Source organism: Pantherophis guttatus, chromosome 4, assembly GCF_059756535.1.
Source record: "Pantherophis guttatus breed Tessera chromosome 4, ASM5975653v1, whole genome shotgun sequence".
Taxonomy (NCBI): Eukaryota; Metazoa; Chordata; class Lepidosauria; order Squamata; family Colubridae; genus Pantherophis; species Pantherophis guttatus.
Genome location: NC_142066.1, coordinates 133,940,364 through 133,967,773, shown reverse-complemented (window position 1 = coordinate 133,967,773; position 27,410 = coordinate 133,940,364). Strand labels below are relative to the sequence as shown.

Sequence of the window (27,410 nt, the reverse complement as noted above, 5' to 3'; positions counted from 1 at the left end):
TAAAGTTTTTTCCTTACAAAATATAAATCCTAAGACTCCATGAACACCTGAACTAATTGTTAGGGCAATGTTTCATTTTGGAAATAACTGTGAAGAGTAAATTTTGAGACATATGGAAATGGGAACTTGCTTGCAACTCTTTAAAATGCATATCTGGTCCTAGCATGGGACTAGATGTGGTCTTATCTGCAACAAGATCTTGGGTGATATAGCTGCCTTAGCTGCAACAAGATCTTGGGAGATATAGTTGCAGACAACTGTGGCAGTCACACTCCCATGTGCTCCAAGGTTACTTTTCTGGAATTGAAACTAAAGTTTTACCCAGCCTTTGTTTGCTTCTTTGAATCCTGCTCTGCAACTTTAACCTCTGCTCTGCTGTTTAACCAGAAGGGTTAAAATAATTAAGAACCATTAAACATCAGCATGCTACACCAAAAATTGACCGTGTTTACATAGTTTTTCATTACATAACTAGTGGGTAATGTTTTCATACATTTTTGTATACAACTTTTTTTTTTGATACAAAAATGCTTTTTGACAGTTATTTAAAAATAATTTTATACTTAAATGTTCCTTTTAAAAATTATTCTGGAGTTTAGCAGGTTTGGATTTGCAGAGATATTGCATTTATCTGCTTGCTAGCTGTTTCCAGTTATGAATTACTCTATATTTAAGACTAATTTCTATTATTTATTTCTATTTCTATTTATTTTCTCTTCTATTTCTAATTTCTATCATTCATTTACATTGTTGTAATTATTTCAGGGTGATGCTTTTAAAAAATATTCGTATTCAATGCAAATAATTCTAATGAACATTAAGTTTAAGATTGGTTAAAAACTCAAGCATGAAATGAAAATTTATGAATGCAATGTTGTTAACAAAGAAAACTCTTTTCATTACTCAGGGGCCTTCTTAAGCATCATCTTATAACATAGAAAGAGGCTGTCACAAGCCTCTTGCAACTACTGTCAAATGCTGCTCAGTAGGTGGCATCATCTGGCCAGGTTCTAAAGCTAACTAAGTTTATGCTTGGTTAGAATGTGGATGTGTAATCACCAAGGAAAACAGCAAGGTTGTAGCCCAGCCTTGGAAGATAAAAACATCCTAAAAAAGGCAGTGGTAAGCTGTTTCCATAGTATTGCCACAAAAACTACATAGTTTTGTTCCAGGTTGTCACTACTAATTGACTCAAAGCTGCCTTTACCTTCAAGGACAGGTAAAAAGATTTCATGAGCACAATCAGGACTTGCATTTCTTAAGTAAAGTTTAGCCAAATAGGCTAGTGCAATAATCTCAACCAAATAATCAAGTATGATTTAAAATGATGAATGGGAATTTCTGAATAACAAATTCCAATCTTACTCAACTTCTGCTGAGAGGTGTGACCAAAAGCATTTAAACAGATTCAAAAATAAGACTAAAATTTCATATAAGCCTTTGGGAGTATGTATGTGACAAAATATCATGATCTGTGTTGATTTTATTTTGTCCAATAATTTCCAGATTGGTAACATGAAGGATTTGATTGTTACTCTGAAAAAGCACCATGATTACAAAGTTTGTTTTAATCGTCCTTTTCTACAATCACTTCTCCGTGAAGCACTTTCCTTCTTTGACGTAGCATGTGAAAGTACAGTTGTGGAAACACTAAAAAAAAAGCCAAAAATAAAACAAGTTAGACTATGTTAAAATAAAATGTGCAAACTTCAGTGCACTGAACTGATAGAATATGGAACTGAATCTTGGATTAGTAAATTGGCTAGAATGATCCAAATCTGAAAGTCCAAGATTGTTTTTAGCTTATTGTGTATTAGTCTTTGATAAGGTTTTATTACTATTTCAAAATGATAATTTTGAATATATTTATTAATAATTCAATTAATAACACTTGATAGTATTTCACTAGATAGTTATTTCAATATATCACGTTGAGCATTTGGGAAGACAATAACTTCATATTCCTGATTTATAGTGAAGACATGCTGGGAAGGAATTCTAGGTTTTGCAAATCTAGTACATCTGGAACATCTGAAATATACTACTGATCAATCTAGTGCAGTTTTGTCTACTCCTACTCTACATCTGAAATGTATCACTGGTCTATCTAGTGCAGTTTTGCCTACTCTGGTAAATAGCAGCTCTTCATGGTCTCTGGCTCACTAAAAATTTTTCCAGGCTAATCAAAATCCTTTTTAATTCTAGATATCACACCTAAGAAGTTATGATGTCTGACATAATTTCACTGGACACTCATGTTTTATTATTAAGCGGAAGTTAATTTCAAATGAGTATAACATTCATAGCATTTTTTTAAAAGTAGCTCTATACAACAAAAACAATTATTTCTATATATATATATATATTCATTGAAACTTACATGGTATATAAGAGGCCATGATGATGAGCAGAAAATAGTAGTAGTCAAAAGATACATTGTATTTGTTAGGAAGTCTCACTGAAAACATGCCTGATCTCTTTACATAGGGTAATGCTGCATATATTGTTAGAAGCTCACCAACAACTCCTACTGGATATAGGATGATGAAAAAATTGTACCTGGAAGAAACAGCAGATAAACTGCTTGTCTTCTGCTTTGCAATACACAACTAGCAAATGAAAGATCAACCGAAAGTCTATGTGCATTTATCTAAAATAAGTTCAGCGTAGGATGGTTTGTCATGTGAAAAATATATTTGTATCCAGCATAATGTAGTGTTCTAAATATTGCTTTAAATATATATGTATTCTGGTGGGCAAGCCATCAACAGAGTATCTTTTTCCGGTATCCATGTTATTTTGAAGTCCTGCCTGAAAACCTGCTCATAGGGAAATCAGTGGGGAAGGGTCTTGCGATCATCAACTAAAGTGTCCTGGATTTTTTTTTTCCCTTTTAGGGTTAGATTCTAGGTAAAAAGGAATCATTTCACCCAGTTCCAATCACTGTTCATCTACACCGCTCCTGCACTTTCTTTGTTGCCTTGGCTGTCCCAGCTTCTCAGCAGCCATAATGGCTGCCTCTTCTCCCCGGCGTGAATGAGAGGGAAGAAAGCCCTGGATCAAGTGGGAGAGTTGTGACTCACCGTGACCTGCAGGGCGCCCCTCTTTTCTTCACCACCCCTACAGGGTGGCTTTAGCTGTTTTTGGAACTGTCCAATGGGGAGAACTCGGTGTGGGACCACGGATACCCATTCCTTGTATTCGATCTCGTTGCGACGCCAGTCAGAAGTCTTCAACTAAAGTGTCATGCTTGCATGTGAGGAACTGCCTTAACCCACTGGGAATAACCTGTCTCACTCATTCCAGCAAAAAGGACTCCATCAGTCAAAGGATTTTAGCTAGAGGGATCCAGAAGAAGAGCCTTTTCTACTTTAGTCTCCATCATCTGGAATATGCATTGCCACTTGGGCCAGGTCTTACACCCCTGCCTTCTGGAAATGCATTGCCACTTGGCCTGGGGTCATGACTGGGGCCTACAATATTGGGAGCAGCTGATGAGATAGAAAAAATTCTTTCCCTTCAAGCTTCCCATCATGTTGGTTTTTAATTTTATTTTTAAACTTTTTATTCTATTTTAATTGTTTTTGCACTTAACTTTTATTATATTGTAAACTGCCCAGAGTTGCTGTATTAATGAGATGGGCAGCCTAGGAATCCAATAAATAAATAAAAAATGTGGATGCTCATAAAATGACATGACTTCAATCACACAGCTATGGCTATCATTTTCATTCTCCCTTATAGGGAGATACCCCTGCTTACTTGAAATATAACTGCATAAAGGCAATGGTAAAGATTTCTCATGTCCAATCATGTCTGATTCTAGGGAGTGGTGCCCATCTCCATTTCTTAATGGAGCCAGTGTTATCTGAAGACATTTCCATGGTTATGTGGCCAGCATGACTATATGTTGAAATGCATGGAACGCTGTTACAGTCCCACTGAAGGGCATACTGTAATAATGTACTAACTATCTACTCAGAAATAGGCTTTATAAATTCAGCAGATCTATAAGAGTTTTACTGAATCTTTATATCAGATAGAAAACTTTTTATTCTCACCAATAAGAGATTTTAAAGATTCATATTCATAATCTAAAATGTTCTAAAATTTATTGCTGCTATATTTTTTCCTTATTTACTTATATATTTTTTTGTTAATTTATTCATTATCTTTTTTTCCTATAAGAACCTGAGGTCTTAGATTAGAGTGACACTTATAAATTTAACTTGGAGGATATACTCTAATGGTTTAGGATGGCATTAAAAATGCTAGGTTGAATGTTTTAAAAATGAACTAAGGAACAGCAGTCAAGCAATCCCCATAGCTATTTCTTATAGGCAACTATTGATGTTATATGGATAAAAGCTCACAACTAAAGAAATAGCATCTTGGGAAATGCTAGGATGAATTTTTAAAAAAATGAAAGACCAGCTGCTTTGAAAAGCACTGCCTTATTTACTTGTTGTCAAGTCACACACTGAAAACTTTCAAAAGGATATGAAAATACTTGAAGAGTTTTCATGCAAGATACAGCATGCAAATGTATTCTCCATAAAATAAAACCTCTCTTCAACTCATGCTGGAAAAAGCAAGGAGACAGTTACAAAAACTGCACAAAGGGCATTCCATGAGGAAAATAGTTAAGATTTAAAGCAGCAGCCCCAGAACCTGAAAACTACATTAAGATTTAATAGACTTAGAGAATATATAGGTCAACTGGAATGGAATGAATGGGAATCAACAAGAGGCCCAAAAATGCCTTGAAGGAGAAACCAATTAATGCAACTTTAACTATAAAAACTGCAAATCAATAAAGTGTAGGTTAAAATCATACCTAAGCAAAAATAAAAATTGCAAAACCAAAATTTGATAATTTAAACCAAAAAGTCATTGAACCAAAAAGTCTTTTTATACCCACTTAGAAAAAGTCAAGTGGAAAAGTTCAGATTAGGGCTATCATTTTCGTTTCACAAAAGAATGGCTGCCATCTAATTGTCATATGGATTTTTGCAATTCTATTTTAAATTATAGTTGTCTTTGTTCTGTGATATTCAGACAACTTGAAGAATTTCTGATTTACACTCAGAAGAGCTCAGTGTTTGACTATTATTGTCATTATGCATTTTATTAAGTTTCAAAAAATATTTGGTTAATGAACTACTCTGGTGCTATTGTATGTGTTACCCTCTTCTGAAAAATAATATGCAAATTGTTTTAGCCTTTACATGTCTGTAACCCTGTAAATCAGGTTTAGAATTTAAATTCTGTATGCTCACAAGGAACTTTCCAGCAAAACAATATTTATTTCTACAACGAAAGATATTTGTGGGGGAGAAAAATCAGCAAAGTGGTCTTTTAACTCCAATGAAATGTTTGAAAATTTAAATTGCTAATTTACTGGCATTCTTATTTAGCACTGTTTATAATTTATTGCTAGTTACTGCCATTTATGTAGTATTGTAATGATGTATAGCAATATTAACATTTAACTGAACACGTAGTACAGCTCGATGGAAAATGATCCTATCTTACTGAAGAGACCCAAGTTCAATTTTCTATTCAGCTTGGAATTCATGAAATTCAATTAATTTTATGTTAGTTAAAATAAACACCTGATTTACCTTGAGAAGAAAAAAATTGCCCCAAATGTTAATTGTGTAGACCTTTGCAAAATATACAATTATGATTGACTCTCCAAAGTGAAAAACACTTTTACTGGATGGACATAAAAAGCAACATACTAATCACTATCATGATGTCCAGAGCCTCAGTTTCAGTCCATATACTCTGTGAAAACCAATATGGCTACAACAACTAGCCATTGAAGGAGAAATTACCTGGAAGAAAAGCTCACGTTGAATATGAATAGAATATTTGAAATTTAATTTCTCTAATAAATAATTTTCTAATATTTTAGATATGACATGCCTTTCCAGAAACCATACCGTACGTATTTCTATTTACCTTCTTTTACATTTAATTCCAGCAAAATAATGGCCCCAAATGGCAGAACAGAAAGCTTCTTACAAATTTTATAATAAGTAACATTTTGCATTACAATATGCAAAAATGGAGGACACCTTAAATGGTACACTGACTATCTAATAAGAATCAGGAAATATACAATTTGTATGAGAAAGCCAGTTAAGTGTAGTGATTAAGGCGCTGACCTAAAAACCAGGAGACTGGAGTTCTAGTCTTCACTTAAAGATGAAAGCCAGCTGGGTGACCTTGGGCCAGTTATTCTCTCTCAGACTAACCTTGTTGTTGTTGTATGGAAAACAGGAGGAGGTATTTATAAAAAATTATAAATGTGGGATAAAAATCTAATAAGGAAATTAAAACAAATTCAATATTCAGTCTTTTCAAAAGACACACACAAGCACACCTTAGGTATATTAATGGCATAAGCAAAGAGAAAGTTAACGAAAAGTTACAGAATTCTGCTTTTAGAATACATCCAGTTCTAAGAATTTACAGTGTGTTTCAAGCACATCAAATCACTTTATAGACATACACGGAAAACTCTCAAAGCAAATTTCTTCCTTGCTGATTAGGCATGCATGAAAAGCATGCCCAGAACAATAAGAAACTAAACTGCAAGGCATTCTCCACCTGGCCCATTTTATGAAGTATGGCAAATGGTTGAGCATATTGAATGTGTAGAAGGAATATCGAGTAATCTCAGTCACAGTCCAAACAACCAGAAAAAGAATAACACTCTCCTCATTCTGGATCTGTGGAAGTATAAAGAGCCAACATTTCCTTGAATCCTTAGAATCGCAACAGACTCTCAGATAATTCACCAAAGTCAATATAGTTTAGGATGAATATAGACGTGGTCTATATTTTAGTCTAATTGAATAGGTTACTATTAAACAGAAAAAGATGTAGAAGCAAAGAAATGATATGTACTATAACATTTTTCTTAATTTTAAAACTAGCCATTCTCTTCTGTTTCTAGCATCCTTTTTAAAGATGATGCCTATATCATTTATATTTGGCCCCATAAGCACTATCTCCATCACCCTCCCCCAACCTGGTGCTCTCCAGCTGTAATGGAATTCTAAAACTCAGAATCTCAAGTAAAAAATGCCCAAGCTAGGTGGGGAATTCTGAATATTGAAATCCTACATATCTGGGGAGCAATAGGTTAAAGACTGTATGTAGTTTCTCATAAGCAACTTCTTTAGAATTCCATCACAAGTACATGTAGGGGTGCAAAACTATTCAGATAACTGGCAAAAAATATATATTATTTTTTTACAAAGATTGTATTGGTTCAAGTTTTGAGGGATTCTTTGGCAGAACACCCTTCATTCATAAAAGAAAAAAACAAACAAATTAAAAATTCTTGCACGTGTTTCAAAATAAAATGTTAACACTACTGCAATGAAGAACTTTTTTTGCTGTTCTTAGGCAGATGGAGAAAAATCCTTAGTCATTTCACTGTCTCAAGAGCTTGTATTGATCTAGCCATTCTTTTATGATGATATCAGCATCCATGGTGGATTAAATTAATGCCCAGATTTACAAAATAAGATCTATTGATTAACTTCTGAGGATCATTATAGACAAGTAATTTTCCTTTTATTAAAATAGGAAGAATTTTGTAATAGATCTTCTTATTCTGAGAAATAAAATAAAATAAAAATAAAAGTTCAAAATTGTTGTTTTTAAGAGAAAAGAGGACCTTGAATACTTCCAGCTAATGCACTACAATGACTAATACAAAGATCGTATATTAGTTTTAAGAATATCAATTAAGAATATCATTAATAAATGCATTCAATTTTTTTCTCTAGAAGTATTTAAGTAATAGGAATATTTTAACTTAAAATATTAACTTCTGTACGAACGTTGTGATATTTGCACTTACTCTTTGGTTTCTGGGAGTGGGGGGACTAAATGCTTATAAACAATGCAAACTGGTTAAGGTATGAAGAAAGGATAAGAGAAATCAAATAACTTTTAAACTTTTCTTTCTAATTTAAGGAAAACAATAAACAACAATATTGCGAAGACCTTCATATTAAGGTAGAAACCTTTATTATATATAAAATAATTTAAGCATTTTGCAATTGTTTATCAAAGCTCTGGGTATAAAATATAAGCAATCTTATGCTTATTATGCAATTATTTAGAAAACACATTAAACTTTTTTTCTCTTTATCTTTAAAGTTATATAAATCATCAGTGTTAATAATCTCTAGTGAACACTTTGTAAATACCATTATTATACCCATACAGAGACTCTTCCCATCCTGCTTACAATCTTTTTGGACTGTATCTTCTGGCAGAAAATACAGAACAATTAAAACTTGTACCACACGTTTTCTGAATAGTTTTTATCCCAGAGCTATAATTGCACTCAACAATGAACTAAATGGCCACCATCACTGAGCTCTTGGACAGCATTACTTGGTCTGTTGTGTGGATGTTTGGGTGGTTCAGTGGTGGGGAATTTGTGGTGGGTGGGGGTGTGTTTGGGGATTGTTATGTGTGTTGGACCTGGTCTTTGGGTATTAAGTGAATTTTGTTGTATGGGTATACTGTGTATATACATACAATGACAATAAAGTTGTTGTTGTTGTTATTGTGGTTGTTATTGTTGTTGTTGTTGTTGTTATTATTACATAAGTTACTACTTGTGTTTTAGAATAATACACTAAAACAATATTTTTAATTTCTGTATCTTGATTTATTGCTATAGAAAATCAAGTGTGAGATTACCACACATTTAGATTTTCAAAGCTCTTTTGAAACCTGAATTCTTGTTTTTCATATGGCATAGTATAATTTAATTTATGCATTATAAATCAGAAAGCTTCATAGCCTTTTTGTTGTTGCTAATAATATTATCATCCTATAGTTATTTTTAAACTTCTTTTTCCTGGTTGGATAGCCTTTTACAAATAGTCCTTGATTTATAGCCATTCATTAAGTGACCATCTGAAGTTACAACAGCACTGAAAAAAGAGATTTACGACAGCTTTTCACATTTATGACTCTTACAGCATCTCCATGGTCACATGATCAAAATGTGGACACTTGGCAACTGGCATATAACAATTTTACTATACCGGAGTCATGTTATCATCGTTTGTAGTCTTCCCAGCCAGCTTCCAACAAGCAACGTCAACAGTCTTGCTTAATGACCACATGGTTTATTTAATAACCACAGTGATTCACTTAATAACTATGGCAAAACTCACTTAACAACTGCCTAGTTTAGCAATGGAAATCTGGGGTTCAATTATGGTTTTAAGTCGAGAACTAGCTGTAGTATTTCCTGTCCTGTCAGCCGCCTCCCCCCCCCCCCCCCGACAACACTATATTGGCTCTAGCATTCTCCTGGAATCAATGTATTTTTTTTACATTTTTCTTTCTGAGAAACATAAACCTAACATGATCAATATCTTAAAAATTAGGTGATACCTTCTATTGATGCTGAAAAAGTATATATATATATATTGGCCTGTGGGCCGGGAATTTGACACCCTGATCTCGTTTAATAAAAAATAAACTTTCAAGTACCATAGGAAGAGAAAAAAAACCACATGAATTTTAATCAGTGGGAAGAGGCTATTCCTACTTACTTTCTCACATAAGGAAATCACTAAGTGCCATCTGCTGGTGAGAGATCCAACTGTTTCAAAGTGCATAGGGGTATACAAAAACAAACCAGCTTTATGTGAGCAAAAGTTCTAAAATCTAAGATCCGTTGTGATTCATAGTAATCACAATCAATTTAGTAAAAATTCCTAAATGCAAAGATTTATCCGACAGGCTATGAAATAGCATAAAACACTGTTTAACTTATTATAATAAAATCTGCACCCCATGCAACAAAAATGATATAAGGCAGTTATGAATATATAGTTAACCAGACTTTTTTTCCTCACTTTTTTGTGCAATAAGAAATGATCTTCTGGCATATGCATTTAAGACTGGCATTTCCATGTCTGTCTAAAGAGAACTTCAACTGAGGAGAATTACATTCTTGATTTGAAATATTTACTCACCGGATTAATAACTATACCAATAATCTCTTTGTCGTGTATCAGAACAGAAGGAAGCTACAAACTGTTAAATACAATTGAAATTAACGGGACATTGAGGGACTAGGCTCCATTCTTCTGTTTACTTCTATTTTTCAGGAAGTCGAAAGCATAGCTATACTACTTAATGCATAAAAATTGCTCTTAGGATGTATATCTAAAAATTCAGCTGCCTAAAACTGCACATTTCTCCTCAAAAAATTATCCAATTTCAGTTTATAGTATGCATTGCAAGAACGGGTACTTTTTCAGGGTTATTTTAATATGCAACACTTTACTATTGGAATGGCAAAACATAAAAGTCGTATATCTAACCTCAGTGGTCTTTACAACCTCTTCACCCATATGTAATTACTAGGACTTTTTCATTTCACCTTATAGATCTGTGCATTTCAGTCTTTCTTAGACTGCTGACAATAGGTCTATACTAACTTATATTTTAAAATTTTTCAATGTATCTCTAAATGTTTAACTGTTTCAGTGATACCAAGATATTATGGACTGAATGATGCAATGTTCATTTGGCTGCTTACCTGTTTTATACTATGTGTAACAAACCACACCATGAAGATTCTGGAACTCACTTGGACCCCCGTCACAAGCACAGAAGTGTGCACTACTCCTTAAAAAGAGAAATAGGTCACCGTTGTCCAATAAAGAGTGGGCTTAGTTAACTGAGGAACTGAAAAGAGACTCACCAACCGCACAGTGGATTATCTGTAAAATTGAAAGGAGGGGTAGACAGAAGGAATTAGAATGTGAGTATTCAGAATTGACCTATGGCTGGAAAATCTCTGCTTAGCTGTATTCTTTTCAGAGATATTTTTTTTACATACACATGGAAATAACAAATTTAATCTGTACATGGATTTTGTATCAAGAATGAGTTTTAATATGGATAATACAAGCTATACAGTAACCATGGAGAAATTACTGCAGAAGTATGTTCACTTGCCAATTTTGGAATAGGGTTCTGGCAAGAAAAAGAGACTGGTTATCTAATTTACTTTAGGAATATTAATTTAAAAACAGCAGCAATAATGAAAGGTGATATAATAGCAGGCTGTCCTTTTTTCTTACCTTAGCCAAAATGCATCCAATTTAGATTATACAGATTACTGGTTATGGCACTTTTGACCAGCCTGGCATCTTCCTTATGACTTGAAGTTAATTACTCAAATTAGGTAATTATAATGTAATACAAATGGATCGGAAGAGATGAGTTATTATGTCCCACAGTTATAAGTGAATAAAACGACATAACCTTACTTGTTGGCATAGTGCTTACTACCGGTGCTACTTGGTGTAAAATAGTGTAATTTGTCTATAATTTAATTCATTGTTTCTCTCTCCCTCTCACTTTTTCATAGTTATGATTAACATGCATCCCCAACTCAGCCATGACATTTATTATTGTATATCCATTTTCTCTATTGTCGCTAATAAGTGGGGGGAGGGGAGGCATGATTACAAATTGAAAAAAATAAGCAAATAATTATATGGCACTAGAGTTCAATATCTAATTAACCAATCCTATGATCTGTAAAATTATGAAGTCTAACATCTTGGGAAAACAAACATGAAAATAAATCTTAATTAAAAATAACAAAATTGGATAAATTATATAGACACAAGGAACATAGAATGAATGATGCTTCCAGCATATCCCACTAATTCTCGCCAATGGTCAAGCTGGTTGTAGTTCATGGGAAAAAGTCCAAAGAATTTGGATGGTCATATGTCTTATTCATGTCTTAATGTAAAATCCACTCTGGACAACTAGGAAATTGTGGAAACTGAGCTTCAAATGCAGGCTACAGGAGGTTATTACATATGATTTGTCTGGCACCTACATTCAAAGAGGCTTTAGAGCAGGGGTGTCAAACTCAATTTCATTGAGGGCCGCATCAGGGCTGTGGTTGACCTCCAGGGGCTGGGTGGGCATGGCCGACTGGATCAGTGTGGCCAACTGGATGGGTGTGGCCATCTTGACGCCACTCCCCAAACTGCTGGCACATTTCCACTTCGCACTGGGTAGACCAGGCCAAAGCGATGTGGGCCGGCCTCTTACATTTTCCAACATGGTCCCTTGGGCCAGATCGTACCACATTGCAGGCCAGATACGGTCAACAGGCCTTGTGTTTGACACCCCTGCTTTAGAGGATTACAGTTAGGATTAGGATTCTCTATTGTGGAGAATTCTATTTATAACATTTTTATTCTGCTTTGTCTCACAAGACAACTCAGTTGAAGCTTTCCCCTAAGTTTATCCCAAAAGCAGCATCCCAATGAAAGAATCTGAGCTGCAAGTGATTGTCCCAAAGCCACCTAATGAGTTCCAGGGGTGAGTTGAGACATAAGCATGGGTTTCTATATTTCTTAACAACTGCCTTATGAGCATTAATGTGTGATGTGCTTTACTTTCTTCCAATCAGTGCATATCATTGGGATTTATGATTATAAATACAAATTCTCAGGATATCAGAGCACATTAAGACTTTCCCTATATTACTGCAAGTAAGTGTGAATGGATTGTAGGTACACTCAATAGATAAGAACATATTAAGGAATTTTTTTTAAAAAAAAAAACCTGGAAACAGACATTAAACTACTCAGAGACTGATTGACACGGAATGACATCATACCGGATAACAGCCAGCATAATGAGAGAGGGCTGGGTATCTGGAAATACAGAAGCCCAACAATGCAGATCTTCGTGATCCTTCAGGAATTTATGAACAAGTTTCAGATGTATCACAAAACAGTGGTAGTCTTTGCTTAATGACCAGTTGCTTAGCAATTGTTCGAAGTTAAGACAGATCTCCCAGAGTTATTTATGACTTGTTTTCAAATGTCAGTTGACAGCTGCACCTATCGCTCAGTCTCTTGACCATGATTTTTGGGTTTTTTGCTGGTTTCTGGCATTTGTTTCAGTCTCCAGCAAAAAAAAAAATCTATTGGGGAAAACAGACTTATTTAATGACACTGGTGTTCACTTAGAGTTCATTATGTTTACTTAATGACCACTACAAAAAAGATTGTAAAACTGAATATGGTCACAGCTTACAATCATCATTCCAGGCTCAATTACAGTCATTAGTAACTGAGAACTACCCATATACTAACTGAATTAATTTAGACTACATTGCAATCACCTGGAAAAGTTCTAAATGAGCACACCGAGTTACTATCAAATTTGCAGCATTAAAGTCTGTAAGCTGAAATGTTCACATAGCACTTTCATCTGGGAAGTCTATGAATTATAATAATTTGATCTTGACATCTCACAAAATAACTATTACAGTGGCATATATTTTATCAGTGACAGGTGAGTACAGTTCTTATCTGAAAGCACCAATTCATCTAATGCAGCTCCAGTGTCTTCTAGCAACTTCTAGGGCTTTTCATTTTAAAAAAAAGGTCTTGGTCTGGAAAACAATCTCAAAGAGGAACTCTGGAAAATTAACTCTCAACTCTGGCTCTAACTCCTTTTTTTCATAATTGAACACTTAATAAGGTGTCACAGAACAATTTGCAAAGGACATTCTGAAAGCTATAGTTGACACCTCAGAATATATCTGTAAGATATATTTACTAAAAACTTACCTCAAGCAAAGCAAAAGTCTGGAAAAATTTAAGTGTCTTTTGAATGCTTTTATATAAGCCTTTGTATGTTCCTTTGTCCATATAGAAACGGGCCATGGCAATAGCCAGTACAAGCCACCTAAACAAAAAAAACAATATCCTTAATGGAATAATGAACAGTTAAAAGTATTTTCATGTTTTCCCATATCAGTTATGTATCTCTTACATCATCTCTTGGGCACTGTCATTCATCTGTATTTTTGTATTTATAACTAAGTGAAAGTGTTTTTACACAGATAGAAATTCCAAAGTACTGGAAAGAAAGGAGATCAAGTTTACTCTGCAGTAAGACAAGAACATTTCAGATGATTCCTTTCTCTAATCTCATCTATTATTCATGGTCCAACTGAATTTATTTTATTTCTTTTATTTACACATTTTGTACCACTAATTTCTGGTAATTTACAGTTATGCAAAATCCATAAATCATGAACAATCAGAAACAAGAGTATATTTTGGTAACACTAGTAACAAGAGCAATTTCTATGTTTTTCAACAGTCAACAGCTGTACAGAACAGCTGAATTTTAACTGCCCATTACAAAAATGTAATGGAAGCCACCATGCAAATTTCTGGAGCAAATAATTCTATTAAGATAAACTGGGCCCTTACTAGATAGGTGCATTAATATGCAGCAAATTGGGAAGTTGTTTTTTATTTTCTACACAAAGCATTCACTTATGATTCCAAAATTCTGGAAAGTATCTACTATGCAGCAAAATGAAGGAAGATACACAAGCAAAAACTGATAACCACAAGTCTTTTTAAAGCAATTTTCTTAGTCAAAGGAATGGTAGTAGGAATAGTTCAAGAGACTGTTCTTCCCAGCACTGGGAGGAAAGAAGCTAAATTCTGCTTTTGATATATTATTTGTGATTATTGTTATACAGTATAAGGAAGAAAAGTTTTCCATTATCTTATTCCAAACTTTTTCAAGCTCTCTGTTTTTAAAAAGCTTTCATAAACCTTGGTAAAAATTTAATAAATAATAAAGTACCTGTTTTGGATTGGTTATGATGGACAATGTGCTATCAAATAACAATTACTCAGACTTCACAGCTAGACTTTCTCCAGGATGAATGTGATTGAGTAAATAAATAAAACAAATCTTAAGCCCCCCTCTAGGTAGTGAGGTCTGAACATATCTTTTAAAACATATTTAAAAAACCAGCTGCCACCAGTTTGGCAGATCGAATCTCACCAGGCTCAAGGTTGACTGAGCCTTCCATCCTTCCGAGGTCGGTAAAATGAGGACCCAGATTATTGGGGGCAATATGCTGACTCTGTAAACCGCTTAGAGAGGGCTGTAAAGCACTATGAAGCGGGATATAAGTGCTATTGCTATTTATTAACCAGGAATAGAAGCTCTTCCTAACATGTCCAACCTAATAAGGTTTTACAAGGCACCAAGTTATAGATTGTTTTAACAACTGTTTGCTGAATAAGAATATCCAACTGCTTATAAATAGCAAATATAAACAATTTATACATAGTAGAAAGACACATCTTCTGTGAATCAGTTTGATTAAGGCACCAGATTAGAAAGTAGAAGACCATAACTTCATGTCCTGCCTTAGCCATGAAAGCTAATCATGGACTAGTTACTTTCTCTCAACTCAACCCACCGCACAGGATTGCTGTTTTGGGGAAAATAGGAGGAAGAAGGTGTGTTGGATATGTTTGCTGCCTTGAGTTACTTCTAAAAATGATAAAGATATATACATACATACATATACATATATATATATATATATATATATATATATATATATATATATATATATATATATATATATATATATATATATATATATATATATATATATATACATATACATATACATATACATACATACATACATATATATGTTTTCTGAGGTTTTCGCGGGTATTTGTATGTAGGTCTTTGGTTATTCGGGTTTTCTCCCGCATAAAATTGTAAGTACTTGGCGACGTTTCGACGAAGTCTCATGCGTCATCTTCAGGCTGGTGTCTTCGGCCTGTCGCCAAGTACTTCCAATTTTACGCGGGTCTTCTCCCATGTAAGATTGAGAGCACTTAGGCAACGTTTCAGCAGAATCTCATCTGCCATCATCAGGCTTATGCAAGGGGTCTTCTGCAGCAACTGCCGTTACTATTTCAAATCTGGTGCTGTTAGTCTGCTTTGCTGGGATGACCCCACCTCTTTGTTCTGATTGGTAGGGAGTCCCAGTCTGTGTCTATTGGCTTGGCTTCAGGTGTATGGTCGGTTTTTCTCCACCAGGTGGCAGGGCTTCATCTTTGTGGCTGGCTGGAATGTGATTTGGCTGGAGGTCTCGGGGTGTGTGTGTCTGGCTTCTGGGGTGTAGATTTTTCTGTCTGTGGGTGCTGGGACTCGTTTGTTGACAAGGGCTAGTTTCCAGATGTCTGGTATTTCAATGGCTTGAAATAGAAAAACACCCCCATAACATGAATAAATGTGAGATATCTCCCGCCTACCAGACATCTGGAAACTAGCCCTTCTCAACAAACGAGTCCCAGCACCCACAGACAGAAAAATCTACACCCCAGAAGCCAGACACACACACCCCGAGACCTCCAGCCAAATCACATTCCAGCCAGCCACAAAGATGAAGCCCTGCCACCTGGTGGAGAAAAACCGACCATACACCCGAAGCCAAGCCAATAGACACAGACTGGGACTCCCTACCAATCAGAACAAAGAGGTGGGGTCATCCCAGCAAAGCAGACTAACAGCACCAGATTTGAAATAGTAACGGCAGTTGCTGCAGAAGACCCCTTGCATAAGCCTGATGATGGCAGATGAGATTCTGCCAAAACATTGCCTAAATGCTCTCAATCTTACAAGGGAGAAGACCCGAATACACCAAGACTTGCATATATAAAATTTATACTTTATATTCAAATTTATACAAAGTAAAACACTTCTCATTTTTCAATAGAAAAACACTTAATCTCTCCCCTGGCTCAAGCTGATGAAGGGAGAACTTGTGGCTCAGTGGTTAATGCAACTGCCTAACATGCAGGCAGCCCAAGTTTGAATCCAAATAAGGGTATGGATAGCTGATGAGAGCTAAATAGATTGAAATAGATCTATACTGCAATGCTCTCTACATGGGGCTCCCCTTGGGATGCACCCGGAGGCTGCAGTTGGTCCAGAACGCGGCCGCGCGGGGGATTATGGGAGCGACGGGGCGCTCACATATAACACCTCACTTGCGCGAGCTACACTGGCTTCCTGTGGTCTTCTGGGTGCGCTTCAAGGTGTTGGTGACCACCTTTAAAGCGCTCCATGGCTTAGGGCCGGGGTATTTGCGAGACCGCCTTCTGCCGCCGATAGCCTCCCACCGACCGGTTCGCTCACACAGAGAGGGCCTCCTCAGGGTGCCGTTGGCCAGGCAGTGCCGGCTGGTGACCCCCAGGGGGAGAGCCTTCTCTGTGGCAGCACCTGACCTCTGGAATGACCTGCCCCCTGAGATACGCAAGATATCAGACCTCCGGACTTTTTGTCGGGCTGTGAAGACACACTTGTTCCATCTAGCTGGGCTGGCTTGATCCCATCCTCTCAGTTTTGTAATCGAATTTCGGTTTTAGTTGGATTGTTTTAAATTCGGGCCAAAATTATCTAATTGTTTTTTTAAATGTTTTTAAATTTTATACGCTATGTTTTATCCTGGCTGAGTCCCGCAGGAGAAGGGCGGTATAGAAATATAATAAAATAAAATAATAAATAAATAAATAATATACTAGTCTCCCTTTATTTCTTTATCAGCGAAATATAAATTTGGTATAAAATGGTTTGTCGTGAATGTGACTGCTTGAGGGCTCCTGTATTGGAGCTGAAAGGCAAAAGGGAAGCAGTATGCTCCCTCCCACATTATATTTATTTATTTATTTATTTATTTATTTATTTATTTATTTATTTATTTATTTATTTATTTATTTATTTATTTATTTATTTATTTATTTATTTATTTATTTATTTATTTATTTATTTATTTATTTATTTAATATACCGCCCTTCTCCCAAAGGACTCGGAGCGGTGAACAGATAAAATACAGAAAATACAAAAATTAAAACAATATTAAAAACCAATTAAATTAATTTGGGCCACAGTTAAAACACTCCCATATTAAAAAACCCATAATTTAGCAACTTAAAATTAAAGCAACTTAAAAAATATGGTCAGGTCAGCCCTGCTTGACGAAACAAAAATGTTTTTAAGGCACGGCGGAAAGTGCACAGATCCGGGATCCGCCGTATCTCCGGGGGCAACTCGTTCCAGAGGGTCAGTGCCCCCACAGAGAAGGCTCTCCCCCTGGGGGCTGCCAGCCGACATTGTTTGGCCGATGGAACCCTGAGGAGCCCCTCTCTGTGGGAGCGTACTGGTCGGTGGGAGGCTACTAACGGCAGAAGGCGGTCTTGTAAATACCTGGGCCCTAAGCCATGGAGCGCTCTAAAGGTGATAACCAATACCTTGAAGCGCACCCAGAAGACCACTGGGAGCCAGTGCAGCTCGTGCAGGAGAGGTGTTACATGGGAGCGCCGAGTCGCCCCCATCACCACCCATGCGGCTGCATTCTGGACCAGTTGGAGCCTCCGGGTGTTCCTCAAGGGGAGCCCCATGTAAAGAGCATTACAGTAGTCCAAGCAGGACGTGACGAGGGCATGAGTGACTGTGCGTAAGGCATCCTGATCCAGAAAGGGACGCAACTGGTGGATCAGGCGAACCTGATAAAAAGCCCCCCTGGCCCCAGCCATCATATGCTCTTCCAAAGACAGCCGTGTATCCAGGAGGACACCCTAGTTGCGAGCCCTCTCTGTGGGGGCCAATGACTCACCCCCAAAAGTCAGCGATGGTACCAACTGACTATATCGGGATGCCGGAAGCCACAGCCACTTGGTCTTGGATCGGTTGAGCCTGAGCCTGTTTCTCCCCATCCAGATCTGCACAGCCTCCAGGCACCGGGACATCACATCAAGGGCATCGTTGGGATGGTCCGGGGTGGAGATGTACAGCTGAGTATCATCAGCGTACAGATGACACTTCACCCCAAAACCACGGATGATCTCACCCAGCAGCTTCACATAAATGTTGAACAGAAGGGGCAAGAGAACTGACCCTTGTGGCACCCCACACACAAGGTGCCTCGAGGTTGATCTCTGCTCCCCTGTCAACACAAACTGTGACCAGTCAGAGAGGAAGAAGGAGAACCACAGCAACACGGTGCCCCCTACTCCTAACCCCTCCAACCGGTGCAGCATACCATGGTCGACAGTATCAAAAGCCGCTGAGAGGTCTAATAGGACCAGGACAGAGGAACAACCCCTGTCCTGAGCCCTCCAGAGATCATCCACCAACGTGACCAATGCTGTTTCCGTGCTGTGCCTAGGCCTGAAACCCAACTGGAACGGATCTAGATAAACCGTTTCCTCCAGGAACCGGGGAAACTGTCGCGCCACCACACTCTCAACAACCTTCGCCACAAAGTGAAGGTTGGAGACAGGACGATAATTTGCTGGGTCCAGGGAAGGCTTCTTAAGGAGGGGCCTCACTACTGCCTCCTTCAAGGTGGCGGGGAAGTTATCCTCACTCAGAGAAGCATTGATAATCCCCTGGAGCCAGCCTCGTGTAAACTCCCGGGAGGCCAGTACCAACCAGGAGGGACACAGGTCCAGTAAACATGTGGCCGCGCTAAGCCTGCCCAGAATCCTGTCCACGTCCTCGGGAGCCACAGAGTCAAACGCCTCCCAAATGATATTCTCAAGGCCCACCTCCATCACCCCGCCTGAAACTACCCAGTCAGAGTCCAATCCTTCCCGAATCTGAGCGATTTTGTCATACAGATATTGCACAAAGTCCTCAGCTCTTCCGTATAAGGGATCGTCCCTCGCTCCCTGATGGAGTAGGGAGCGGGTCATCCTAAACAGAGTGGCTGGGCGATTATCTGATGATGCGATAAGAGCGGAGAAATACTGAGATTTCGCCGCTTTTATCGCCACTAGGTAGGTCTTAATATGAGACCTCACCAGTGTCTGGTCAGATTCGGATCGGCTGCCCCTCCAACTGCTCTCTAGGCGTCTTTTCTGGCGCTTCATTTCCCTGAGCTCCTCGGAGCACCAGGGAGCCACACGGGATCGGCACTGGGTGAGGCCGCAAAGGCACGATGCGATCCAAGGCTCCAGCGGCTGCCCTATCCCAGGCGGTTACCAGGTCCTCGGTCAAATCGTGAGCCAGAACCTCAGGAAATGGCCCAAGCTCCCTCTGGAATCCATCCGGATCCATCAGGCGCCTGGTGCGGAACCACCTAAATGGTTCTGCCTCCCTGTGGCAGGGGGCAGCAGTACAGAAATCCAGTCAGAGGAGCGAATGATCAGACCATGACAAGGGTTTGATGACTACATCCCCTATATCTAGATCATTCAGCCACTGACCTGAGACAAAAATCAGGTCCAGAGTGTGTCCCCTGTGTGCGTCGGGCCATGAACTACCTGGGTCAGGTCCATAGCCGTCATGGAAGCCATGAACTCCCGAGCCGCTTCCAACATCTCGCCAACGGACGGCAAGTTAAAATCCCCCATAACCATGTCTGGGGGTATCCACCGCCACCCTGGCTATCACATCGAGCAGCTCAGGCAGGGCCGCTGCTATGTGGCAGGGAGCCAGGTACGCAGTCAGCAGGCCCATCTAAACTCCACGACCCCACTTCACAAGGAGGGACTCACATCCGGCTATCTGAGGAACAGTGGCCTCCCTCGGACTCAGATCTTCTTTAATAATAACCGCCACCCCACTGCCCCCACCCTGAGCCCTCAGCCAATGGAACGCGCAGAAACCTGGTGGACACAGTTCACCCCCCCTCCTGTTCCAACCAGGTCTCTGTAACACCCGCCAGGTCCGCACCCCCCTCCTGTATGAGATCGCAAATGAGGGGGGCTTTATTTACCACGGACCTGGCATTGCACAGCATCAGCTGAAAACCCGGGCCCTGAGGATCTGGACTACCCAGGGAACAAGAGGAGCCTTGGGGGCCGGAGCGCGCAATCGCTTGAAGATAACGAGTGCGCACTCCCCGAACATGGCCCCCTGCTCCCGCCATATCTGCCCCTCCCATATCTGCCATATCTGCCCCTCCCAACCACAGTACAGATGGAACAACCCTCCATAGTATGGACACTGCCCCCCTCCTTAATTCCGGACTGCACATCCCCTGTAACGCCGTCCCTCGCCGGGCTAGTCCCAACCCCCCATAAATTATCCCTCCCAGAACCCCTTAAAATACTATCTAAAATCTTACTCAAGAACCCCCTCAACCCCCTTCTCGCACCAGGCCACCTCTCGGGGTTCCAAAACCCGTCATTAAGGTAGGCCCTCGATAGAGTGGAGGGCCAAACCTGCAAGAGGGGGGAATCTCGCAGTGCACATAGCTCCGCTGCCGAGTACATCCAATAAGACCAGAATGGGAAGGCAGTTTAGTAGGGTCCAACAGAGTCCTAGGACAGGTCTTCATATAAGTAGCAGCCCGGGCTCCCCTGCTCTCTCACAGCAGCGGAAGGAGTCGGTTTATACAGTCATTCAGAAGGAATATGACCCAGGAGCTCCTGGAAGCACGAAGCCGAGAACACCAGCCTGAAGATGACAAATGAGACTTCGTCGAAACGTTGCCAAGATATATATATGTGTGTGTGTGTGTGTGTGTGTGTGTGTGTGTGTGTGTGTGTGTGTGTGTAAGTTTTGGTGTATTTGGGTCTTTTCCCATGTAAGATTCAGAGTATCTTGGCAACGTTTCGACGAGGTCCCACTCGTCATCTTCAGGCTGGTGTCTTCGGCTTCGTGCCTGTGCGAGCAAAACGTGATCGGAGCTGCCGTCTCTATATAAATACTGGTGGGGAGGTGTGGGGTCCTGGCTTTGTTGCTGTGAGCGGGTTGGTTGCCTGTGTTGTTACATCTTGATTAATTGATGGAGTTGATGTTTGCAGATTAGTTGGCTGTTTCATAACATCCTGTGTGGGTGAGGTCCTTGATGTGTGCCCATTAATCTTTTGTGTTTTAACGACCTGGGTAATGGGCTGTGTGTTAACATCCTGAGTTCTAGTGTTGTGATATCCTGAGTTTTTTGATGTAATGTCCTGAGCAGATGGCTGTGATGCCACATCCTGGGCTTTGGTTTGGCTCCGAGTTTGAGGTCTTGCCATGTGTTCATGGCGTGTGTCAGTTTGCTTTGTGTGGGGATCGGAGGGGCGTGCAGCAGCTGTATATACACACACACATATATATACACACATACATACCCTGTTCCCCAAAAATAAGACATCCCTGATAATAAGCCCAATTGGGCTTTTGAGTACATGTGCTAAAATAAGCCTCCCCCCAAAATAAGCCCGCCCCGAAAATATTTAAACGCAGAGCTGGAAATCAGGTAAGATGGCCAGAAGAGCCCCATCTTGCTCCACATGCCCTAAAATAATAAGACCTCCCCAAAAATAAGTCCACGCGCTTATTTCGTGGTTCAACAAAATATAAGACAGCGTCTTATTTTCGGGGAAACCATGGTATCAGTGGTGAAATTCAATTTTTATTTCCCTCCCTCTCTCCCTCCCTCCCTCCCTCCCTCCCTCCCTCTCTCTCTCTCTCTCTCTCTCTCTCTCTCTCTCTCTCTCTCTCTATATATATATATATATATATATATATATATATATATATATATACGTGTGTGTGTTTGTGTGTGTGTGTGTGTGTACAGTTAATATTTCGGGTTTCTTCCCGTGTAATTGTGAACATATCCCTAAAAGGGTAGAAGCGACGTTTCGACAGAATCTCATCTGCCATCATCAGGCTTATGTGAGGTGTCTTTTGCTGTAATGGCAGATGAGATTCTGTCGAAACGTCGCTTCTACCCTTTTAGGGATATGTTCACAATTACACGGGAAGAAACCCGAAATATTAACTGTACACACATATATACCCGTGAAAACTTACATAGATATATATATATATCTATCAGTGGTGAAATTCAATTTTTTTTTACTACCGGTTCTGTGGGTGTGGCTTGTTGGTCGTGGCAGGGGAAGAATACTGCAAAATCTCCATTCCCACCCCACTCTGGGGCCAGCCAGATTCCTAGTGGTCTCATAGATATAATTTAGTGGTTAAAAGTATAGAAGTAGCTACATAGGAACAGAATCATAAATCACAAAGGTTGGATTCACTAATGTTTGTGATGGACTGTTGTAAGGGATAGATTCCCAGGAGGAAGAAGGTGCATTCCAGAAAAGAAAGAGGCAACTCAGTCCAGATACTACAGAGAGAGAGGACAGCTCTCTCTAATAAAGAGACATAGAATATCCTGCAGGTGGGTCCTTAGTCTGGCAAGAGTTTGTCTATACGTGTGAAACAAAGACCTTGGAAGAATTATGACCACTGCCATTCTTAGTTTTTGGTTTGATATGTTTGAAGAACATGAAGCATGCAAAAAGAAAAAAAAATGGGGGGGGAATGAGGTTCTTTTTCAATCTTTTAAATAATCTGAAATAGTGAAAATATGCTCAGGCAAAAGCAGAGTTGATAATGGTAGCATGCCTTCTTTTTAGGAAAACGTTTTATTGTCATTTATATCTATTATGGGAGAAGGAGCATCTCTTAATTGAATATCCAGAAGAGTTTCAAAGTCCAAATCAGATCGGTAATGTAATGTATGCATTTAGCTAATTATTCAATACCTGATTATCAAACAAAGCATGGTGGTTAATAGAACCACTGTGTAAAGGCATGTTTCGTTTTAAACCCAGCTAAAGCAACACAACAGGCTAAGCTGAAAGCAAACAAAGTTATAACTTAAGTCCTCCTTTAAGGGGGTTCCCACAGGCCCATTAACCCTCTTGTCACCCTGGAGGTTTGGGGTTAAATGCTCCCTGATCCACCTAAGGCTAGGGTTACCTCGGCCATCTGGCCAGGGCAGGTGCTATCGAAGGAAGCCGGCTCAAGTTAGTGGGAGGGGACCGAGCGCCGACTGAACATGCTCTTATCTTCGGCGGCCACCGCAATAAATTATGCCGAGGGAAGCAGTCTGCCCCATTCCACAACCCCCGGCCGGCATTCCGGGCTCGGGCTATACTTAACCTCTCCGGCGGGCTCGAGGGATGACGTGCTCGTCTTGCTGGAAGTCTGCACCGTATTAGGCAATGCAAGCAAGCCAGGGCTTATCCCCCCCAGTCGCCGCGCGCTGCCCCGCCAATGCAGCCCCCTTTCTCCGCTCGCCACAGTGCCCAGCAGGTGCAGCCCCGTCGGTAGTTCAGAGAGGAAGCCTTTTGACCTGGGACGGGGAGAAGGAAAAGTTCCATTTTCGACCCACCACCGGCTCCACCGGCAACACCCCGCTCACCCGGCAGTCATGGTGATGTTGTAGAAGATCAGCCAGGCTGTGGTCACCGAGCTGCGAGGCCGAAGCACTTTCTTGCCATTCTCCTTCTCTTCCACCGACCCGTTGCCGGCGCCGCTGTCCTCTTCGTTGGACGCCATGGTCTCTTCCCCCGAGGCCAGGCGCAGACAGATCGAGGCACGCCGCGTCCGCGAAAGGGACGGAGGGGAGGAGCAGAGCAGGCGGGACGGGGCGCAGGCGGGGCGGCCAGCAGGACAGGATTTAGGCACTCGGGCGGCGGTTTAGTGGGGGCGAGGGCGACTGCCTCCGCCTACCTTTCCTTTCCTGCACAAGGTGCCTCCCACTCACAACTTTGTGTTGGGTTCATGTCGGCAAAGGAGTTGTCACTTGCCGGGGGCGGGTAAGGAGGGGAGAGGGCTTTGCTTGTCCTACGAAGGGCGATTTTCAAGGATAGCCAAATGAACATACTCCATCCCAGATATATTCGGAGTCGGACCTCCTTCCTCATTGTTTACACAATAATAATAATGGGAAGTGCAAAATCTTCTAATAGGAACGAGACTTCCCCAACCTGTTGCTGTCTAGGTGGATTGCACTACATCACCTCTTGAGTTTTTTTCCAATTCCGAAAGAAGCCTTTGGGTTTGCAAGTCGTGGTTCAGCACACTTGGAAGGCTTCAGACAGGATTCTTCTGCAAGGCAGTTTGCACATTTCAAGAAGTCACAATTCTCCTTATTTAGAGAAAGAAAAATGGGTGCAGTAATTACTTACATATTTAAGGATTTCTGCTAGGCTGAAAAGAAGGCTGGTTTATGTGTGATTCTGGTTCCTTTCTGATTACTCTTAACTACACGATTATAACCAGGCAGTTTCATGGGTTTTTTGGAGAGCAAAATGGAACTTCCAAATCAAAGGTAGCAGACCTCTGTGGGTAAACAATATATTGCAGTAACATACATATTCTGGATACATTCCAGGAAAGCTTGCTTCTTCCTTAAGGCATCACTAAACTGATGGGTGCAAAATCACTAAATGAACAGTGCAAAGAAATAGAAGAAAACAATAGAATAGGAAGGACCAGAGATCTTTTCAAGAAAATTGATAGATATGAAGGGAAGGTTTCATGCAAAGATGGGCATGATAAAGGACCAAAATGGCAGGGACCTAACAGAGGCAGAAGTGATTAAAGTGGCAAAATTACACAGAAGAGCTATATAAGAACAAGCTTAACGTCCCTGATAACCATGATGGGGTGGTCACTGACCTTGAGCCAAACATCCTAGAATGTGAAGTCAAATGGGCCTTAGAAAATCTGAAGAACAACAAAACTAGTGGAGGTGACGGTATTCCAGCGGAGCTATTCAAAATCTTAAAAGACGATCCAGTAAAAGTGCTACACTCAATTTGCCAGCAAATTTGGAAAACTCAACAGTGGCCACAGGTTTAGAAAAGGTCAGTTTACATTCCAATTCCAAAAAAGGGCAATGCTAAAGAATGTTCAAACTATCGCACTATTGCACTCATTTCACATACTAGTAAGGTTATGCTTAAAATCTTACAAGCTAGGCTCCAGCAGTATGTGGATCGAGAACTACCAGAAGTACAGGCAGGATTTCGAAGAGGCAGAGGAACTAGAGATCAAATTGCCAACATACGCTGGATCATGGAGAAAGCTAGGGAGTTCCAGAAAAATATCTACTTCTGCTTCATTGACTATGCTAAAGCCTTTGATTGTGTGGATCATAACAAATTGTGGCAAGTTCTTAAAGAGATGGGAGTACCAAACCATCTTATTTGTCTCACATATATGTGGGTCAAGAAGCAACAATGAGAACTGGACACAGAACCATTGATTAGTTCAAAAGTGGGAAAGGAGTCCGGCAAGGCTGCATACTGTTGCCCTGCCTATTTTAACTTATATGCAGAGCACATCATGAGAAAGGCGGGGCTAGATGAATCAAAAATTGGAATTAAGATTGCCTGGAGAAATATCAACAACCTCAGATATGCAGATGATACCACTTTAATGGCAGAAAGTGAAGAGGAACTAAAGAGCTTCTTGATGCAAGTGAAGAAGGAGAGTGCAAAAGTTGGCTTGAAACTCAAAATTAAGTAAACTAAAATCATGGCATCCAGCCCTCTCAATTCCTGGCAAATAAATGGGGAAGAAATGGAGGTAGTGACAGATTTTATTTTCCTGGGCTCCAAGATCACCGCAGATGGGGACTGCAGCCAAGAAATTAAAAGACGCTCCTGGGGATAAAAGTTATGGCAAATCTAGACAGCATACTAAAAAGCAGAGACATCATCCTGCCAACAAAAGTGTGGCTATTCAACCATAGCCAAGGCTATGGTTTTTCCAGTTGCAATGTATGGCTGTGAAAGTTGGACCATAAGAAAGGCTGAGCGCCAAAGAATTGAGGCCTTTGAGTTATGGTGCTGGAGAAGACTCCTGCGAGTTCCTTGGACTACAAGGCGATCAAACCGGTCAGTCCTAGAGGAGATCAACCCTGTCTGTTCTTTAGAAGGCCAGATCCTGAAGATAAAACTCAAATACTTTGGCCACCTAATGAGAAGGAAGGACTCGCTGGAGAAGAGCCTAATGCTGGGAAAGATTGAGGGCAAAAGAAGAACGGAATAACAAAGAACGAGGTAGCTGGATGGAGTCACCGAAGCAGTAAGCGTGAGCTTAAATGGACTCCAGAGGATGGTAGAGGACAGGAAAGCCTGGAGGAATATTGTCCATGGGATGGGTCGGACACGACTTTGCAACTAACAACAACAAACTGTTGGGAGGTTTGCTAATTTGACATGATTCAGCAGACTTTCTCTTTGTAACACAGTGTTTTCTTTTGAAAATGAGAATGAATGCATTGGCATGCATGTCTGAGATAGTTACTCTCATTTTTAAAGATATTGTCATAATGTAGACTACCTCATTCTCAATCCACCATGGGAACACTTTATGTTCCTTTTATGATGTCAGTTTTCAGGTAATGTATTTCTTCTTTTAGAAAATGGGTAGACCTGTATTCAGAACTAACTTGAGTGACAGGTTAATGGTTGAATATCTTCATGTTAGTTACCTGTCTGTTGAATATTTTGAAAGATGGCCAAACCCTCAAACCAGGCATTTACCCATAATTCCCCAAGCCTTCCCACCATATTTTAAGGAGAACAACTGACAACTACTTTTCCAACTGGGTGAATATGTAGAATGGGAAAGGAAATGAAGACTGGGAAAAACTACCAATTACTCTTTTTAAATTGTTTCATAGGAAATCTATGCAGACAGGTTCAGAGGAAGGTGAAAATTTGGC

The 27,410-nt window shown here is 39.9% G+C and overlaps 1 protein-coding gene across 3 annotated transcripts; it reads right to left on the bottom strand.

Annotated features, from left to right (window-relative positions):
* Positions 1–1,465: 1,465 nt before the first annotated feature.
* HACD1 (3-hydroxyacyl-CoA dehydratase 1) lies at positions 1,466–26,171 on the bottom strand. Of its 3 annotated transcripts, none has more exons than XM_034401864.2 (7): positions 24,093–26,171; positions 13,671–13,788; positions 10,763–10,781; positions 10,598–10,686; positions 6,619–6,740; positions 2,381–2,559; positions 1,466–1,650 (listed from the first exon to the last, which is right to left on the bottom strand). In XM_034401864.2, exons 1-7 carry the CDS (start codon positions 24,227–24,229, stop codon positions 1,568–1,570), a joined length of 747 nt encoding a protein of 248 aa, XP_034257755.1. In that variant the 5' UTR covers positions 24,230–26,171; the 3' UTR covers positions 1,466–1,567. The 3 variants fall into 3 exon arrangements, with proteins under 3 accessions (XP_034257755.1, XP_034257756.1, XP_034257757.1); XM_034401865.2 differs by having other exon boundaries at positions 10,598–10,683; XM_034401866.2 differs by having other exon boundaries at positions 10,598–10,680.
* Positions 26,172–27,410: the final 1,239 nt, after the last annotated feature.